The following is a 21,111-nucleotide window of genomic DNA, read 5'->3' as shown; positions in this document are numbered from 1 at the left end:
TGTATAAATAATTGATGACATGTATAATTTTGCCATACTCTGTTATAGTCGGGCATCTCTAGCGGGATTTGTGTCTTCAGTTTTTGTAAATCTAACATTCTTACCTTTCCCTCTCCTCTTTCTCCTCCCCTCACCTGACTAGTATGAGGAGGTGCGTGGGGAGCTCCAGTCTGCGCAGAGAGAGCTCCAGAGTGTTCGTGAGGAGTCCAAGGCGGGAGTGATCGCCAGGGAGCGCTTGTCCCAGGAGTTTCAGACCAAGCAGGCCCAAGTATGTTCTTTAGAGGGTCAGCTAGATGCTTCTCGCACTCTCAACAACAAACTCAACCAGGAAGTCAAAAGGTTAGTGCTATCATCTTGGACATTGAGCTTCTTTGTCTGTTTTTGATGTGACTGGTGTGTTGGTCGTCTTTTTTTATGGGGACAACAGACTTTTGTACCTAAAATGAGAACACAATTATTATTAATCAAGTACAATTACCCTTGTGGATATTTGTAGCAGATGATAGTGAAAGAACAGAATCGTAAAGCTATGTACAGCATTAAAAATAAGAGGATAGAGAATTCATTTTCTGCCTTGTTTTACACATGTGGAAAGCTATTTAAACTCTCCGGAAGAGGGGGATTGATTACATGTTAGTTGATGATTGAGGATGTCCAGTACATCGAAAGCTATTGTAGCAATTCAGTGAAAGCAACAGATTGGCATCAGTGGTATGAAACTGAGATTAGTTCACACTTAATGTAAAAAAAAAAAATTGTTTAAACTGAGGCTTTTATGTGCAGAATGACATTGATCGATGCCAATAAAAATGCCCCATTGTATTCTTTCCTGGTACTTTGCCTACTTGTGAGTTTTGTTTGATTTTTAGTTGGCAGGAAACCAAAATTGAAATCATTCTTGTTCTTTAATAAAGCTTACTGTTGCCATATTATAAGATAAATCATTCATCTGTTTCACTGGACCGTTGTTGTTTCTTCCTGAACTTTCTCTGTCTCCCTGCCCACACACAACTCTCTCCCTCTGTTTCTCCTCCATCTCTCTGGCAGGTTGGAAGCAGAGCTGGAGAAGCTGCAGAACAGTAGTAGGTCAGCAGATACCACTCTGTTTTCTACTCCCTGCTGGAATTCAATCTCTCCCTGGGAACAAAATGGTACAGTCCTGTAACTTTATGACTCCTATGTGTATTCTCTCTGATGGTTTTGTCACTATCTTGTCATTAAGGGACCGTATAGTTTGGAAAATTTAACGGAAAACCACAAGACTCCCAAGTGAACCAAGAGGTTGTAAATAAACTCCCCCAGCCCTTATCCTTTCCAAACCATTCACCCTCTGGGGACTGTTGTATTTCTCTTTGCTCTCTTGTCAGTAAACCACTCAAGTTATTCGCTGCTGTTGTTTCTGTTCAGCTTTGGTGATTGGTTTTAGGTTGTAAGTCCAATCCATATGCTGTGTTTTTGGCCTGTAGGGAGCAGAAAGGAGGAGAGGCCGGGACAGCGAGATGAAGGACAGAGCCGGGCACTTAACATCCGAGTAAGTACCAGCTTCTGCATAGGGTAGTTCAAGACAGTGTTGGTTTAAGCTTAAAGTCCTCTAATACTTCATGTCAGACTTGAACATCCTTTCTTATTTTACTTACTTCTTTGCTTACTAATTAATTAGAATTAGTGGCTTCTTGTTTAACAGAAAGGAGCAAATTCTTCAGCCAGCCAGGTCAAAAGATGAAGCTGACATTAGAGGATCAAATGTTACAGTCAGATTCTTGGCTGTCAGACTATGGGAAATCACACAGTTGTTGAGAATAACTGCTACTGTCTATGTCAAGCTGAGCCAATGACCAGTATCTCAGGAAAAATTCATGTCAGAAAATTGCAACACATCTGGCTTTTCACTGCAGACAGACAGAACTCTAACTGCATAATTTTAAAAGACTCATGACTCCTGGACTGTCTGTTTACAGGTAAGAAAAAAATAAGAAAATGTAGCTATTGTTGCAGTTTACCTTTATTCTTCACACCTGATCTGTGACTTTTCTCTCAGCTCCCACACGCTTCTTCCCATATTCAGACAAAAGTGTAATTATCACAGATAATTTCTACTCCACTTCATGATAGTTCTTAAGTATCATGAATACAACAGGAAAGAGTTATTCTTCATTAAAAGAGCTTGAGTCCTGTTGTTTGTAAATTCAGCTTAAATGTTCTGTCTAGTTTGACACCCTGCTCAGGCTCACGCCCTCCTTTTTCTCTTTATCTAATTCTTCTTGTCTCCTCCTCTCAGCAGCGGCTCCAGTTCTCAGACGTGCCCACAGATTCGTTGCCACGACAACAGCACAAGAGCACACCCCACCGCCACCCGTCTGACCAATCTGAGTCCTTCTCCACTCCCTTGGCTGCGTTTCCGTGGGAACGGGATGACACGAGGCCAGCAGGCAGGAGACATTCCCCATCCTCTCCCCAGACACCCTGCACTGATGTCATCAGTCAAGGCCAGTCAGAGCTGGGGATTTGTGGGAAGGAGAAGGACCACAGGACCGTGACAGACAGTGAGTCTGGATGTCAAATGATCACCTTGGTTACACGGCCCAACTGGATTTCGTCTATTTGCACTTTGAAAATATTCACACATACAGCTCAGTCTGGCATGCTGTCTCTTAAAGCAGGATTAGTGAAGTTTGCTGGGTAACAGTGTTAAGTTAGACTGGGACCCAGCATGAACTGAAGACAAGTTCTAGGTTTTACTCCGTGCTGTTGAGAGCACAATTGGGCAATTAATCAATTTTGATTTTGATTGACTTCTTCTATATTCAGTTAATTGTTTAAGTCATTTTTAAGCAAAGATGTCAAACATTTGATGGTTGCAGGTTGCAAATTTGCTGCTTTGCTTGGCCTTACATTACAGTAAATGCAATATTTTTGGGTTTTGGAGTGGTGGTTGGACGAAACAAGATTGTTTTGTCTATGATTTCAGACCAAATGATTCATTGAGAAATGAATATTTACTAGTTCTATAATTAGTACTATAATTACTAGTTGCAGCTCTAGTTATCTTTTTAACCCAATAATTTTTTTTGTTTTTCTTTGAGACAGGCAGCATATTTTATAATTTGGCCTTTAATTTTAGATGTTTTTAACAGCTCTGATACAGGGTTTTAGAGGTGTCAATAAAAGCTCTGTCATGAAAAAAGGTTACAAAAATGTTTTCAGTTGCTGTTTACAACAGACAACATTGTTGACCAACCATATGTCAATAGGAAGGGTGTTCCTGAGCCTGGGGGCCGCAGCCGCAAAAGCTGGATCTAGCTGGTTTTGAATTTTGACTGAGAGATGACCAGCAAGCTCTGGTCAGAATGAATTAATGCTGATTATTGCTTATTAGCCAGGGTCTGATTTTGGTAGTCCTGAAATGATAAGGCTGGTGTTATTTTATTTTTTGACTACTGTCAACAAATCCCATGAAAAGAGGAAAACCAATAATGGGTTGGTCTCTCAGTACTTACACCTCACTACCTGTCTGTGTTTCTCAGTCCCGAGGCTATTTTTTCGCTGCTGAAGACAAGAATCTTAAAAAATTAGTTACAAATCTATAGTTTCCTTTTTAAGTAATGCTCAGTAATTTCCAAAAATAGCTAATTGGTAACTCAACTGCATTTGTTGGATGTGAAGTGCTAAATAAACTACAGTTCCCATGTTAATGTTCAGCACTTTTTAGTAGGATCAATTCATTGTTTGTTTTGGGCTTGTTATTGGTATTTGCTGAATAAAGATATAATATTATTATTCTTGAACCTTTTGAAAATGGCTCAGATTTTCATATTTACATTATTCAGCAGTTTTAGATTGGCTGGTGTGTAGTTGTTATTGTGATCTTTGGCCAAAAATATTGATGAAATGTTATCCATTTTGGTTTGGTTTTCAGCTCTAGTGAGACTACCTCAGCAAAGTAAAGCAATGTGATCATCCTGAATCTCATGTACTTTGTGTAACCTCAACAACACTTGTTACATAAGAGGCTGGCTCAGCCGGAGACTCCTCTGCCTGCTCCTGGGCCAGCTTCATGATGTAGAGTGGCTCTTAGTACACTTTATGGTTGTGATATAACACTCCTCTTTCTCTCAGCTCCACTCTGTGCATGTGTGTTTGCTCAGAGGAGGAAGGGGACAGTTCATTGTGAAATAATAAATGCTTTTTTTAGCTGCTGGGACACAGAGGGGGGGGGGGTCAGTGTATTGTTTATTTTAGGTGTGGTTTTCTTTCTTTCTTTTTTTTTTATGCTGCTCTCTACTATAATCATTTAATGTTCCAGGATTTTATTCAGATTTGCTTATTAGTGGGGTTGTATGGTAAAGGTAGAAATAGTAGAAAACAACAGTATGTTCTTTTTAGATTGTTAATACGACAAATTATGGTTACAGTTATATCTGATTATGATAGATATAACTGTATGTGTGTGTGTGTGTGTATGTATATATATATATATATATATAAAGTTTTATAATTGATGGTAAAAATATTTTAGTATATGCGTTAGTAGCAGATGCTTTCATTGTGGTGCAGATCTTCAGTTAGAAAGTTGAACAGTGCAAAAGTAAAAAATATGGGAAAATTATACATATTGGACAGACAGAAAATTGATTTCATCCCTGACTTTGGAAATCAGCAGCCTGACATCCACAGGACTGGTGGAAGTGAGTCATACAGAGTGTGAGAGCAGCTGTGGTTGTCAGTGAGCCAGTCTGTATGGATTGACCTCATTTTTGAAGACCCCAACTGTGTGTTGCTGTTGTGTCCCTGACCATTGGTGTTCATTTGTAAGAAATCAAGAATTTGCTGATTAAAATCAACACTCATTCGCAGCTTGATTGTTTCAAGCTGCGTTTTTTATATTTTATGTTTCATTTAGTTTTTTCAAAATTAAAAGATGTTTGGGAGAGATTTTTTTCCTGAGACCTTATTAACCAGTCACTCTGTCTCTTCTCCATACACCAGAATCTTTATCAGAAATGCAGAGTCGTGTGTCTTGTCTGGAGGAGGAGCTGTCTGTGAAGACTGGGACATTGAAGTCGATTCAGAATGAAATGGTGCAAAGCAAGAAGGAGCTCACTGCCAGGGATCTCAGCCTGCAGAGAGCTCGCGACGAGCTTAGCCTGGCACACACACGCATGACCCAGGAGAGTGAACGGGTAAAAACATACACTTCACCTGCTACTGACACTGCTGGTGGTACTACTACTACTACTGAAAACAAATGTGTTGCATACCAGTGCGAATGTTCTAAATTTCCCTGAAGCTCTGCTGTTTTGTCAAAATATGGGTGTTGGCCTCATTTGTCAAAACATTTCTCTTTGACAAACACGTTGGGAATATTTTGCTTGTTACACAATCTGTTATTATCAGGAACTTTGAAAATGTTGAGCACTTATTCTGTTCTGTGCTGTAAAACCATCCAGCTGATGTTTTGTGAAATCCAACCATTTGGCAAACAATGTACAATGCTGAGGATAGACTGGGAGAGGCTGCCATTTCTCCCATTGTCTCGTTTGTTAGTAGCTACACAGCTCTCAAAATGTTAATGCTTTTTCTAATGTTGGAATATCAAATGCAGAACCTCAATCAAGACACATTACAAAACAAAGTGAAAACAATAAAACAAATGTGTTAAAACAAAAAAAAAGTCAATAAAACAGGTTTAAGTGACTTATATATACAAAGAAACAAACATCCCCACAAATTTGACCATTTACATGCACACTTTAGAATAATTGAATATGTGACTAATTGCTGCACAGTAATTGCAATATCTTTAGCAGGGTACACTTGCTAAGACAATGATGGTAACGAAGATCATTCATTCAAACCTTTATTTATACAGGGAAGGCCATTGAGAGCAAGCTCTCTTTTTCAAGGATGCCCTGAAACAAAATATACAATACAAGAAACAATAATCCAAATATATAAACATAATACTGACACCTGAAGTCTTATTGTCAGTATTAAAGGGAGTGTGTTGTGTGTGTTTGTGTGGCAGGCATCAGGAGCTGAGCAAAGGCTGAAGCAGTTACAAGAGGAGCTAAAGTGTCAGAGGCAAAATGCAGAGAGCAGCCGACTGCAACACCAACAGCGCGCTAAGGAGCTGGAGAAACAACATCAGAGGGTAAGACAGAGACAGATGGATGGAGAAGCAACTAAAGGAAGAGAGAGAAAGTAAAATTTCCACATTACAGTTGAATTACAGTGACTCACATTTAGTTCTGTGTGTGTGTGTGTGTGTGTGTGTGTGTGTGTGTGTGTGTGTGTGTGCTTGCCTCTAGGACTTGACAGAGCTTCAGAAGGAGAGGCACTGTCTGGAGAAGCAGCATCAGCAGGAGGTGAATAAGCTCAACCAGGAGCTCCAGCAGGCCAGGGCGCTCCACAATGCCCTGCAGGCCCAGGCTGACAAGGTACACAGTTTTGCACATAATCGTATTCATGAACAAGGCAAATAATCCCTCTGATATGCATTTTCATACAAATACATTTGCCAAGATGAAGCCTTTAAATAAGATTTTATCAACAGTGGAAACTGAGGACCAAAGTTATAGTCTGTACATATACTGTTTCTTCAGCTATTTCCTGTTTCTCTTTCCTGCTTTCTCTGTTGCTATCCCCTCTCCTCTCCTTCTCTCTTTCTCCTGGGACTTGTACTATTTGTACCAAAGGTCAATAAACTTATCTCACTACTTCTCCCACGCTTGCTTCTTGTCCTTGTTGTTTTCTCCCATTCTCTGTTTCACTCTCTTGCTCTCTTGTTTCTTTTTTCTTTTTTTTCCTCCCCACCCGTGTCCTCTCCGCTTCGTCCTCCCCTCCCCTCGGTTTCTCTCCAGTGGACAGGTTGAGCAGCGAAGGTAATGACAGTGTGACTGCGTTTGACGGTGCAGAATGCTTTGGTTATGGAAGCATGAAATAATCTCATAACTTATAACTTGTGTGTGAGAAACAGTCCAAGTTCTCATGGAGAGAGGCGTGAAGGCATGGCTGCGGGATGAGGGTGAAGAGGGAGGGAATATTTGTGTGAAGGTCTGTATTTGAGGCAAGATGCATGAATGCAGAGAAGAAAGTGTGTTTGTGGTTTAAGACATAGTGTTGTCATTTTTTCCCCCTTTTTATTTGGATTTATTTTACATGAAGGAATGCTGTGGTGTTTATTTTTATCAACAGAACAGTGATACAGATTTTAGTCTTAGCACAGGGGAGAGCCTCTTAACAAGTACAAAAAAAATGCCTGCACTTTTAGGGATGGTGTAAAAATTCAATGACCTTTTATTCTACCCACAATGCCTCTTAAAACCTTACTGTAAGCCCTTTGTAAACCACACAGATGCTATCTCGTTATATCTGATAAGGTGACAGGGAGTAAACACAACAGAGATACAGTGTGTGTTGAGTCAAATCACACACAGCTGCTGATAGTGCACATTTCATGTGACTCAAATGACCAATTTACACTGCCTTTTCACTCATGGGTAACCCATAGAATCTCAATAACTTTATAGACTCTCTTTTAAGTTTTTCAATGCAGTAGATGGACTAGCATTGTGAACAGGAGATCATTACAGCCATGAGGAGACATTTGAATAAAATCTTCCAAAAAACTGGTATTTCAAAAATGATCTGCTGATTTGATTGGCATGTAGATATAATTTATGAGGATTGTTGCAGTGTTGCATTTACACAGTCCCTGCTTCTTCTCTCAATAATAATGAACTACTTCTGGAAAAAAGTTGTAAGTTACACTATTTATGACATTAACATTTAATTTCTTAGATTTATAAATTAATTGTTCTGGGCTTACTTAGAATGATTGGGTCAATAAATATTATAGAACAAACTCCAAACTAGTGGCGGAGGTTGTTTCACTTATGACCATCACAAACACGTTCTCTTAATGTTTATAGTAAGGAATTTCCACCATGAGGTTTTTTTTTATCAGCTTGTTCACTATTTCATACACTGTACTGTTTATGTTGCTATTTCCAACAATGATGTGGAGGTAGCATGACAGTAACAACTAATTTGTTGGATTAGTAAATGTAATGTGAGCACTAAAATTGGAACAGCAGCGTTGTACTTAGTGTACAACACTGCTGCTCACAGTAACGCTATCAGCATACTGCTCGTGTGTACAATGACATGAAATAACGTGCAGAATTTTATATGAGCACTGATGGGAAGCCGATCAGCTTGTTTAGTCTTCATTTAGTTTCCCTGGAGAGGTAGAAAAATACATCAGACACAGCTTATGCTCGGTATTGATCACTGATTGCTCTCCTGCTTCCTGTTCCCTTCGCTGGTCCTGATTCCTACGCCTACAACAACAGCCATCCAGTCTTTATTTCTTCTTTGTTGTTTTTACCCCCTAACTTGATCTTTTTTCTCGTATCCCTTGTCTTCGTCATTGTCTTTGATTTCATTTTCCCTATTTTCTAGCAGCTGCTGAGTCATAATATCCTCTATCAGTTGTCTCTACAGAAACAAGCATTGGACAAAGAGTTGGACACGCTGAAAGAGAAACTGAAGTGGACGGAGAAACAGCTGCTGGATAGCCAGAAGAAAGAAGCACAGACACAAGTCAAACTGACGGTAATACACATACATGCTAGTGGTGGTCCTGAGTCTTGTGCGTCAATTATTCATTAGCTGAGCAGTGGGTATGTAAGGAACTCTGTAAATTTTTAAAAAACATCTCAATGTGCCATATGTCAGTCTAATTAATTATGAATCATGCATTTAATAAAGGTGTAGCATTGGGGGAAATTTCACAGAGCCAAAAAAGATGCGGTGCCTGATATTGCCTGATGAAATATTGAATCTTGATGGTAAACTGCTGAAATTGCACATAAGGAAAACTGGTGTCCTTATGCATTAGAAAGCTTTTGCTAAAGCTTTGCATTAAAATACCAGACCAAAGTTTAATACAGCCACACTGCAGAGGAAGTTTAACACTCCAGAGTTGTTTGTTTGTGGCAGCTAATTACATGTATACCAGCTTTCAACATCGATACTAATGCTGCCTTTGTCTGTGGCTTATTTGTATATGGTTTATTGCTATTGTGACGCTATTCTCTATGTAGCTCTACATGCATACATTCCTTATCAGTCATTCCTTATCTGGAAGTCCTGCTGCGCAAATACAAATATTGCAGGTGCAACTAATAAAAAGGCACTGCTGGCAGAGGTGGTATACTTTCCTTATCTAGTTATTAATGGCCAAGTTTTAAAATGTGAGAAATTAAAGATGTCTTATCTGGAAGAAACACTCACAAGCAGATGTAGATGCTTTAAAGTCAACATTCCTGTATAACATTTACAATTTGCACAACATTTAAGAGGCCAATGTATATTGATAAGTTTCAGCTGAGAGGCGATCTGTCCAACGTATCTGAACCCTTTGTACAACCTTAAATGAATTCAATCCTTACAGTGGAGAATTTGAATGTGCTTAAATCACCTCATTTGTATTTTTTACCCTCGTATTAGGAGGCAGTGCGCGAGGCGGAGGGTGTGGCACTGAGTCTGGAGCAGAGCAGGAAGAGGGAGCAAGGTCTAGAAGAAGAGGGGAGGAGACTGGCAGAGGAGAAAGCCGACGCCCTGCGTCTCCTCAAAGAACTACAGGGTGAGGAGCGAGATGTGGTTGGGAGAGAGGACAAATCCATCAGTCATGGAATCTATACTGATAATAATTATGTTAGTTTGATGTTATCGAACTAGACATCAGGTAGAGAGATTTTCTTTTTTCTCTCTTCTCCCTCCACAAGGGAGTTTAGTACAGAAAAAATAAGTCATTAAGACTCATCCACTTACATAATCAATGTCCAAGTGCTTGACATTCATGTATGCTCTACAGTAGGTGCTGTGTTAATTCCCCTTTAATGTAGAAGCCCCGTGCTGCCACCTGCTGGTCAATGATATATCATTTTCTATAATCAATTCCAGTAATGTGTTCATTTAAAAAAAAAAAAAAGACAGATAAACTCTTTATTTACTGCTTTTCAACCAGGTTATTATTTCTCAGTTCTTGTGTGGTCTCTTAAAACTCACTATTTGTATCTCTTTCCTTTTAACTCCAGAGCAAAAAGCTGCACAAGCACCCCCTCTACAACCTGTGCAGTTTTGCCCTGTTGGCCAGAGTTTCTCCCCTCAGCCTTCTTACGCTCTTCATCCTCGACCGTCAGCTCACACCAAGAGGCCCACCGCTACCACCCGAGCAGAGCAGAAGAAGGAAGAGGAAGAGGGCGTGGATGAAAGGAGGGCAGAGATTACAGCATCTTACCCTTCTGACAGAGAGCCAGGAGAAGGCATTGACTCTGAACACATCACTGTCCTTATCTCCACAGAGTCTGAGAGTTTACAAAGGGGAGGAAACAGAAGAAAAAGAAACGAGGAAGAGAACAAGAGCAGAAATGAGGAGATAGAGTGTGACAGCTCTGGGATGAAGAAGCACTCCACATTTGATCATGTACCCTCAAGTTCCTCTCATTCTACTACTGATGTTCCCAGCAACACCTCTATGGACGAAACAACACCTTCGCTCAAGCCCAAGCAGGGCAAAGCCTCTGAAGACCTCCAGAGGGAGAATGCCATGCTGCGTTCAGAGATAAAAGATGTGCGCGAAGAACTCCAGAAACGACTGGAGGACCTTGAAGCCCAACGACGGGCTGAGGCAGAAGCCAGGACCCGGCTCAAACAGCTCAGCCGCAAACATGCCAGTCAGGCTGTGGAGAAGGAGGAACAAGACAAGGAATGGAGAGCAGAGCTGGAGAGTGAGAGGGCTGAGACAGAAAGGTTGAGGAAGGCCATGGCTGCTTTGGAGACAGAGATGAAGAGCAGAAGGGAGTTAGGAGAAAAGAAGGAGAGACTGGAGCAGGAGGAGGAGAAAAACAAAGTGCTGCAAGACAGAGAGAGTGAAATGATAGAGCTCAATATCCAGCTGAAGAAACAGCTATCAGAGGTGAAAGCCCAGTTGGCTTTAGAACGAGAAGAGAGAAAGAGAGAGGAAGAGGAGAGGAACCAAATAATGAACACAGACATAGATGTAAAGAAGGAGCTGAGCACAAAACTGGCAGAACTTGAAGCTGAATTGGAAGAATTAAAGCGCAACAGAAAAGAAGACTCACTGGAAGAGGAGAAACTGTCAGTTGCCAACAGTCCACTGACATACCTGACTCTCCATGATGATGAGCTCAACTCCAACATTGTTCACTGTGGCAACAAACTCCTCCATTCTCCAGAGCAGCACCTCCTCTTCTGCCAGTCCACCAACCAACTCAACATGCTTGTTTCTCAGGCGACAGAAAATCTCATTCAAGAAGGTCAAACAGTGATAGATCCTGAACGTTCACCTCTGCTAGATGAGGGGCGAACAGGTCAAGTGGCCTCTGACCTGGAAGACACCAGACAAAACTATATGGGAGGGTCTTCTCTGTCAGACCAGCAAGAAGCTCTTTCTGACCTCCAGAAATGTGAGTCTGCCCCCTCAGGTTGGGCAAAAGAGGTGGAGCGTCTGCAGAAGGAGAAAGAAAAGGAGACAGAACGTGCTAAGCAGTACCAGGTTAAACTAGAGGCCCTGCAGAGCCAGGTAAATAATAGTGGATATACATTGATATATGAAGTTTGTCCAGCCCTGGTAAAACAATTTATATTTACAAGATGCAAAGAAAACAATTTTACATATTGAATAATAAGTAATTGGTTCACAAAGAAGTAATTATAGCCAAATATAAAATGTCTAGATTTGATCCTCGGTTCTATAACACTTCAGAAACTGCACACGTGTAACTGCATGTTGGTCACTGTATTTATGTCACTGCTTATTCTGTATGTCACTTATTGACCATGATACTTTGGTTCTGATAGAAGAGTGGTATTGGGATGCAGGAAAACATTATATATTTAGGCATTATTAAATAGATATCACTGATTAAAAGGGATTTATTACAGCAATGAAAAAGGCCACATTTACATATTGTTCAAAAAGCCGATAGCTGATGGAATGGAAATTTGTGCCTATTCTAATGAGGTAAACCCACTGTTCTGATGAAAGCACTTTCAACTCTTTGTGTAAACAGCACTAGGAGTCCAGTAAGTAGACCTGAGCTTTCTGCGGGGCTCTGAGTTGATATAAGTAGCAAAGATCATTTAAATTTACACCAATGATGTTCACAATTTCTCCTAGTACGCTTTTGGTTTTTAGACTGAGATTACCATATCGACAGATAATGGCAGACGTGAGAATTGACTAAATAAATCAAGTATGCAACTCACTGAACACTGAAAGTTTCCATAGGAACTGCCATCTTTGCTCTGTGGTGTGTAGCTTTTCTTAAAACACAGTGAAGTACAGGGTGTAGTGGTTTATTGCATGTTTTTTCTCTCTTCAGCTTTTTTTTAAATCTTTTTTTGTCTCCTCAGGTGACACGTCAGACCCAGCAGCTAACCATGGCCTTTGAGAAGCAGAGTCAGCACATCTCAGGCCTTCTAGCTGAGCTACAGGAGAAGGAGAGTGCCCTCCTCAGCCAGGGAGAGGAACTGCAGCGATGCAAACAAGAGCTGGATGCATTCAAGGCTGAAAAAGAGGTCAAAGAGGTCAAAGAGAGAGATGAGAAGTTGGCGGACACCATAGAGCTCCAACCGAAGGCGGAAAAGGACTGCGATGTCACCTTTCACACTACAACCTCACTGGCGGTCGGTGACTCTACTGCACAGAGAGATGCAGATCAACCAAAGACTGTGACATTTGATGCTGAAACACCAACACCTGTTGGCAGTGAAGAAGACAGTGAAGCACTATTGTTAGGGGAACAGCGTCCAGGCTCTGTAGACTCAAACAAGACTGACAGTAACCATGACTCCGCTTGTGTATTGGAAGACACTGAGTGCGTTCAAGATGGAGCAACAGAAGACGTGGTTGCAGAACTGCTCGCTCTGCAACAGGAGAATCGGCTGCTGAAACAAAAAATAGTAGGCTTCACCGTCTCAGACACCAGCAGCCTGGCATTACAGACTGTAAGTGAAAACCAAGAAGATCCATTCAAGCAAAGCCAAAACGCAGGAAATGCTGTTGTGTTCTGCTTGACGGAGCAGAGGCCACCTAGTGAGCAGAATGACATCACCGCTGAGGGCCAGGAGTCGCTACTGCAGAATGAGAGGAGGAGGAGGGAAGATGAAGGAGGAGATTTAAAAAGGGAAGCTAAAAAGACAACAAGGGGTGAAGAAGAGCTGGATGAAGTATCTCAGCTTCATGTCAACCACCTAGAGGAACAGGTAGTGACCATGTGCTACATCTTACTATCACAGCAGTGATGTGATATGTCTTATTGAAGAAGAGAGCCAAAAATATGTTGCTAAGTTAGTCAGATAGGCAGGAAAATTAAATTTATAATTGAGTTTACATTGTAGGTGTTTGTAATCTTTGCTAGGAAATTTAAATGTAATCGATCTACAGTATATTAAATCATTAATGAAAAACATGAATCCATTTTCTTTTCAACTAAATGTTTTAAAAAACTTGAGACATTCCAAGTTATCTGAATTACTGTGTAAAGATTGACTTGAATATTGTTATATTTTTTATTAGAAATGTCAGTTTAATTTTTATTCAGTCCACCCTGTCTTTTCTGTCCTGTCCAGGTGGTGGCACTGCAGAAGAAGGTTCGGGCTCTCTCTGAGAAGACCCAGCAGCAAGCTGAGGAGCTTGTACTGTGGAGACTGGCCTCCCAAACAACTCCAACATTTGACCCGTTGCTTCCCAACAAAGATAACCAGGACAGGAGCTCTGCTGTCAGACAATCCCACTCAAACCAGGAGCAGACTGATGAGATGACCCACAGCCAGGGTCTGACTCTGACTGGCCAGGCTCAGTCGCCCACACAGGGTATTCAGGAGAGCACTGGTAATGTAACAGTCATCAGAGAAGATGAGGTACTCCTCTCCTCCTCTTCCAACAAGCTGCAGGGCCGCATGTTATTCTCCAGGTAACACACTCTTACAGAAGCAATGGAAAATGTGGCAGTAACATACATTTGAGTGTTAAATGCATGTATTTAAGGTGATTATGTATATTTGTACTGTTTAATGTATGTCTATATGAAGGCTTCTGTGGTCTTCCTGTGTGTATGCTTGGAATAAACATTTTTTCTTGTTTTACCACAAGACTGCAGCACAGCAACCTTCCTGAACCAAAGAGTTTCCACTCCTCTAAAAAGACTGCAGCACTTCAGGAATACAATCAGGACACTGCCAAGATCGACAAGGTGATTTTCTTTTTTAAAACTATCTCTCACTTACATACCAGACCACTATGCATCTGTGGCTCTTTATATCAAATAAATGCAGTCCATTTAAAAGGTGTGAGGACTGAATTTGTTTTTCCAGTGACATGATTTACTGTTTAATTTAATCAGTGCACAGCAAGCCAGCTGAATCTGTCTACAGGGAAGCATGCAGTTCAGCATGTGGAGAGTTTCCAATAATAAATGAATAATGACTGAATATGTATTTATATAGAGCTTTTGCTACTTTCCTACAGGGAATTCCAAATTAGAAAGTAAAAATCTTTCCCAATGATTAGGGAATTAAGCTCCAGTAAAATAAAGTGTCATATGTTTTCAGAATTCAAAGCACCTGTTTGTCCTCAGTGCTTGTCTTTAGGTGGGAAAAATGCTACAGTTTTCAGTTTAGACTTACAGTTATGTGCATAATTTTTTGTCCACGTGTTGGATTAACAGGCCTGCTGTGTTTTGTGTCTTGATGCAGGAATCTGAAAAAGAAAACCAGGAGATCATCGTATTACAATGGTCAGACACCTGTCCAACACATCACAAAGACAAGAGAGACAATGAACTCATCCAAATGTCATCAGAGAAAACGGGTCAACAACACGTTACCAAAGATCTCCATAAAGTCTCAGGGCTAAATAAGACCAAAACAACAGAGTGTCACCCAGGGAATCCTGAAGCCAAACCCAACGCTTCCAGAGCAACTAATGAAATAAACACCAATGATTCTTCAGACAGCGCTGTTAGGACAGAAATGAAAAGTGTCTGCAGTCAAACAGAGGAGATATTTTATTCTCGCAGTGCTCCAACGGCATCCGAACTCCACTGCGCTTACACACAGACGGAGGAAGAAGTGGATGAAGAAGATATAGTGGACTCCCCTCCTGTCTCCCCTGTCCCACTATTGGAAGGAGCAGAGTCAGCAGACAAAATCTTGTTTTCAGGTTCCTTCCCTATCCCTGCTGACCCAGCCCGTCTGGCTGAAAGAATCCGCCGTAACAGGACGCAGCTGTCAGCCGCCTTTGACGACACAGAGTATGAACCTTATGGACTGCCGGAAGTTGTCATGAAAGGTAACTATTAGCTGAAAAACTGAAACAGTCAGTTGGGAAAACAAAAATAAGCAATATGACATATTTCCATTTATATTCCCAGGCACTGCATGATACTATGACAAACTTCAAAGTTCAAGTTCTTACCTGACAAAACAAATGACAAAAAACTGACTTTCTGACCCTGTAATGTACAGAAAACAGAAGTTCCTTCTGCCTGTGATCTTTTCCTTCTGTCTCCTCTCTTTATTTATTTTTGTGCTTTGACACTTAGTCCTTCATCTACTGTCCCTTAATCCTCTTATTCATTCCTTCTCCCCCTCTTTCCGTCCTGCAGGTTTTGCCGACATCCCAAGTGGTGCCTCATGTCCTTACATTGTGAGAAGAGGTTTGTTAGGGACAACTGTCGTACCTGCTCCTCAGAAAGACCTGAGACAGGAGGAGGAGACGGATTAAAACGCAGCTACAGGTAACCTCCAGAGCCCACCGAGAAAATTGATGTAGACTTTAAGTAAATTACATGTCCCAAGAACTGAGAAATTCAAAAAGCACATTAAGTTATAATAAGTAGCTTAACTGTACATTTATTTTCTGAATAGGTTTTTATATTTTAAGACGACAGTATCATGGTGTTAAAGGTCCTGACAGGACACATTTTACAAATTATATTATTTAGACTAAAAGTGTTGACGCATACAAATAAATGAAAGTAAGTGTTTAGCTTTGAACTTCACCATATTTGAAGCTAAACAGAGAGTGCACTGGAGATAAATAACCTCTGTCCACAGATTGTTTTATGTGTTGTCGTGTTCAGTTTACTGTTTTATCCTCTTTATCATTGATAATATTAGAGTTATATAAGGTAATACGGATATAGATGACATGTTTAAATGTGTCTCCTTAGGAGACTTCAAAACAGTCTCAGAACTTTATAAATCATTAATTTTACAAACTTTGTTATGTAATTCATTTGGCTTCTGAAGCAAATCATCTGGTTCAGCTGTTAAATAAAAGTGATGGTTTCTTGCCTCCAGTGGAGTGATCTGACTTTATGGACAAACCTGTTGTTGTTATTCTGTATTTTTGTTGTTGTCAACAAATCACGTTAAAACACCAAAACCAACAGTGTGGATTTATTGACAATAAAGAAAATTAAGAATATCACCACACTTTTAAAAAATATAGTCTCAAAATTACTGTGTTACTGTGCTGAATTGTTATTGGAAGATTGTTGCCTTTTTTTTATTTGGTTAAGATTTTGGCTCTATTAAAGACAAAGATAATCTTACTAATTTTCATGCTGGGTGTCTACAGGTCTGGTGGGACTGAACTGAACAGAACTGATCACTGCGGCAGCTCCACAGGGACACTCCAGTCACCAGCAACCTGAAGCAGTTCAGACCTTCAAACCAACACAGGATCAGTTAAAAAAGTGCTGTAGTCACCCACGGACCTCTATACACATGTGTTCAGGTAAAGGGTCCTGCGCTGGCAGAATAAACACCTCCACTGTGGATCTAAAATGTCTTAATGGTCACTAGTTTATTCTCTAATTGCTGTGTGGAGACTTTGCTATCCATCATGATTCAGTGACTTTACACCCACCTGAATATTTAGGTGCAGAGGTGGTGATTTAGTGATGTTTCTTGATGTTTCTTGAAGTTAACGACCACTTTTCCAAAGGGACTGTTTAGTTTTTAGTAACTTATGGGTCTAGCCTCAGCCTTCTTTGAATGAAACAGTGCCTACTTGACCTTTTTCTAAATAAGCACTTGTCTAGATAAGTTTGACTTGTTGTCAAAAGGGGTGACGCCAAGACAGGCCTGTTGTGAAAATGTGATGTATAATTTTTTCATTTTAATTCTTGAGGTGGCTTATTTATGGACACTTGAATGTGTGTTATTAGAGGACAACTGTTTACAAAAAATGTGTGAAACCATAGTGGACGAGCGTGTGAGACTTTAGCTGTGAATATGAACATGTGTGTTCTCATCTTGATGTTACTGTTTGTATACCCGTGTGTGCGTGTGTGTGTGTGTGTGTGTGTGTGGGGGAGAGAGAGAGAGAGAGAGGGCCGAGCACGTCTATGACTCAGTCCAACTTCCATTGGTTTCCGCTCCATGTATGGTGATACACACTGCGCTCCCTCTCTCATCCTTTTGCTGCTTTGCTTCTCTGTCTTACACTAACGAGTGCTCATTAGTCATTAGCTCTGTGATGAACTTACCACGAACTAAACATGCATTTACTTTATTTTTATTAGCAGAGCATGAGATGAATTCTGTTGGTTTCTTATATTTAATCAGATATAATTTATTTGATTGATTGACCATTTTTGGTAGATTTTGTTTCTTGCACATTTGTTACTGTGCCATAGACAACAGTAGGCCACATGTATGTACACTGTAGATTTTGTAGATGAGTTTGGAGTTCATGTACAGTTTGTATTATGCCCTATATCAGAGGATAATGACCACTCTGCTTGCCTTTAACGTTTGACTGGATAGTGGGTTAGTGAAAGGATAGGTCCACATTGTTCCAAGTTCTAGTCAATAGTTCTAGTTCTACCATACTCACATGCCCATAGGTATGTTGAAAGGGCTACTGGTTGTTGAAATTGCCTCTCCAGTCTCCTGGCTGCAAAGAGATCACTTTCTAAAGTTGTTTTGGTGTAAGAGAGAGGGGACAAAATCCAGTCTTCGTTCTGTATAGAAAACACACTCTAAACTTTAGTCGCTCATTTGAAACTTCAACAGTCTGACTTCAGTCCTGGTCACATCAGAAAGTGGTACAGTGACTGATCTGCATGTCTGCAAGATATTTGGTCTGGAAGTTTGGTGACGTAATGACTATACTGGCCAGTATATTAGTCACAACAGCTCCTGGATTTTCTCTATTTTCCCTACTGTTCTGTTTATTTGACATTTTCTTCACCCTTGTACACCATTTTGTCCAATAAAATAGTTACTGAAGAGGGAAAATGAAGCTCTATGAGCTTAGCTCGGTTGGTGATGGGACAGTAAATTTTCAGTTTATTCATAAGACATATTTGTACCATTCAGTGGCTTGCTCCCCCTTTTTAATGATGTTGAAATTGCTTCAGGAAATGTTGTCTTGCAGCCCGTATGGACAGGAGGAACAATTAAAACAACCATTTTTTCTTTTAATATACGTAATAGCACGTGTGCATTGTTTTAAGGATTACTTACAAAAATGTAAACCTATCCATTAAAACCTTGTTGTGCTGTCTTTAAGTGATATTTGAGATTATTTAATATGAAGGTTTGTAGACACGTATGTGTTAAAAGTGTGGAGTGTTTTTCTTTTTTTTTTTTTTAAAAAGAGTTGTTCCTTTCTGTTCTTGGCTTGTTATCTCGGTTCAGAACAGAGTGGACTGTTACTACCATGACTCGATGCCATTGCCATGTTGACACATACACGAACACACACACACACACACACACACACACACACACACACACACACACACACACACACACACACACACACACACACACACACACACACACACACACACACACACACACACACACACACACCCACACACCCTCCCTTTCAGCTGCCTTCATATCTCTGGGATCTGTAGTTTTTTGGCAGTGAGGTGGGAAGGTCGGACTTTGGGCAGGGAAGCTCACTGTATATCTTGTTGCCTTGTTTTGGACACTTTGATGTGAATGTATCTGAGTTATTTTTGCGGCTAGAATAAAAGGCTTGCTTTTAATTTAACTGTTGTCTCTCTTTGGATTAATTTATCTTTGCGCACCTTTGAGTCAATAAGTCAAGCTGTGTTCTTTGTACTTCATACTTCATGTTGTCATGGTATGTCTGTTTGACCCGCTGTCAGTTACTAATGAGTGCCATGGTCCAATGACGAGAGCCTCAAAGTGTCTAACTGGAATATCTTGGTTAAATCACATCAGCATTTCCGCAATTACCAAAGTCCTCTTCCTTTGCCTCTTGGTCATGAACACATTGTTGAGAAGGTACTGAAAGCTTTTAAGGAGCAGACTTAGATCAAAGAATCAAAGGGTGTATTGAGGAGTTAGGCTTTCCAACTTTAGAGTCTGTTTTATTTCATGATGCAATTCCTCCTCAAGCACAAGAAAAATTGTGTAGATCATAACTCTGACTTTGAAGAAACAAGTGTCTCTTTTTACTTCCCAAAAAGACAGAAGTTGGAAAGGCGAAGGATTTACAGAACTAAGCCCCCCCACGTCCAGCTCAGGAAACTCCAGGCCCTCTGCTCTTCCTCCGCAGTGACGGTAGTTAATCACACTCACTGCACTGTAATGGACTTCACAGTCACTGACGCCTCGGTCCCTTCCTCCTCCTTCTCCTCCTCCTCCTCGTCCTCGTCCTCTTCCTCCTCCTCCGATCTGCTCTCTTCTGTCAGAGTGATGTAGGGTCACGAGAATAGGGAAACACCTTCCAAGGAGAAAACACACATGCACTTTCACAATATACACACACACACACATGCCGAGCTCCTCGCTGAGTGTTGAGTGGTGACATATGGCACATACTGCATGAGGCGAACTTGGATAGCAACATTTCTCCAATCTGAAGGTAAGACATGCAAAATTAATTTCTTTCAGGGGGGGGGGGGGGTTACTGAAAGTTGTAACAAGTATTTTTGAAAAGAGACCGATTGTGTTTATTTTCACTTTGTAGGCTGCTCGGATTTTAGAATCTGTTTGCATGTGAGGCTCTTGGGCCTTTTCTCCAAAGTTGTTTTTTTTTTTTCTTTCTTAATTAAAGGTTACCAAGTGTAGTAGCAGACTGTCACACTGATTTTAAAAAGAGAGGATCAATCCCCTGCTCCAACATTCCTGCCCATATAAATTCTCTCAACCCTGACACTATGGTAAACAGTAATTTAAGTTCAGAATTTAGAAAGCTATGTAGCTTAAATCTATATTTTAGAATTCATGCATCTGTGTTGGAAATATTCTTTTTTGGCCTTGTAGCCTCAGAGCAAAATGTCAGCCAGTTTATCTTTTTCTATGCTACTTCTGTTGCCCAAAACAGTCCTATCATTATTGCTGAGGATCAGTTTTTCCCAGTGTGAAACCAAGGAATAGGAGTTGTAACATGTGATCTCCTACTGACGTCAGTCTGGAGGCTCACTGTAAAAGAGGCAAAAGGGGGGTAATTACAATCTAAAGGAGCTTTATTTTTTCTCAGCACTATAAATTCTTTAGTAGATACTACATCCTCATCCACACACTGTCATGTTCATCTCTGGAGGCTCGTCGGCTTGTCGGCACTGATAAAGGGGTGGGACAAAAATCAACTGCTCCTCTGCCTGTGACAGACTGTCATGTTCACAAACAGGCCTTTTTGTTAACTGGCATACAGTAAGGAACAAAACTCACTAAAATGTAAGTGTGAGCCTTTAACCTTTTGTTGACATTAGCTTTGTTTCCTCATTGGTCCACAGCTGTATATTTTGATATAATAAAAGTAATGCCAAAATCAACTATATTTTTTCCTTACCTCTGACCTTTATTAATACCCATGTTTCCTGTAAAAAGAGGTGACACTTCCCTTTAACACAAACACAAACAGAAATGACCATTAAGCATCGTTGTTAAACCAAATAAGGTATTTATTTGTTATATGGGCAATACATATATATATTACTTCTGTTTGCCAAGAAGTCATTCATAGACACAGAAATGAACAGCATGCTATCCTACATAATGATGTTACCTATGTTTGAGGTTAAT

At 40.4% G+C, this 21,111-nt stretch overlaps 1 protein-coding gene across 1 annotated transcript; it reads left to right on the top strand.

Moving 5' to 3' along the window:
• Nucleotides 1–5,000: 5,000 nt before the first annotated feature.
• LOC111232564 (centromere protein F-like) lies at nt 5,001–18,670 on the top strand. The gene is made up of 13 exons (XM_022760140.1): nt 5,001–5,180; nt 6,026–6,151; nt 6,309–6,437; nt 8,464–8,616; nt 9,514–9,649; nt 10,104–10,796; nt 11,007–11,611; nt 12,445–13,296; nt 13,663–14,006; nt 14,186–14,285; nt 14,788–15,382; nt 15,699–15,830; nt 16,676–18,670. The coding sequence occupies exons 1-12, from the start codon at nt 5,001–5,003 to the stop codon at nt 15,815–15,817; spliced, it is 4,032 nt and encodes a 1,343-aa protein (XP_022615861.1). The 3' UTR covers nt 15,818–15,830; nt 16,676–18,670.
• Nucleotides 18,671–21,111: the final 2,441 nt, after the last annotated feature.

Source organism: Seriola dumerili, unplaced genomic scaffold, assembly GCF_002260705.1.
Source record: "Seriola dumerili isolate Sdu_G_001 unplaced genomic scaffold, Sdu_1.0 BDQW01000331.1, whole genome shotgun sequence".
Lineage (NCBI taxonomy): Eukaryota > Metazoa > Chordata > Actinopteri > Carangiformes > Carangidae > Seriola > Seriola dumerili.
The sequence above is the reverse complement of the archived record's forward strand: the minus strand, read 5'-3'. Positions and strand labels throughout refer to the sequence as shown.

Bases quoted from the DNA above. Each gene is read 5' to 3' on its own strand.
- LOC111232564 (XM_022760140.1), top strand. From the start codon at position 5,001: ATGCAGAGTCGTGTGTCTTGTCTGGAGGAGGAGCTGTCTGTGAAGACT. The intron at 6,152-6,308 runs GTAAGACAGAGA...GCTTGCCTCTAG, and splicing joins TGGAGAAACAACATCAGAGG to GACTTGACAGAGCTTCAGAA. The intron at 10,797-11,006 runs GTGAGAGGGCTG...AGTTGGCTTTAG, and splicing joins ATGGAGAGCAGAGCTGGAGA to AACGAGAAGAGAGAAAGAGA.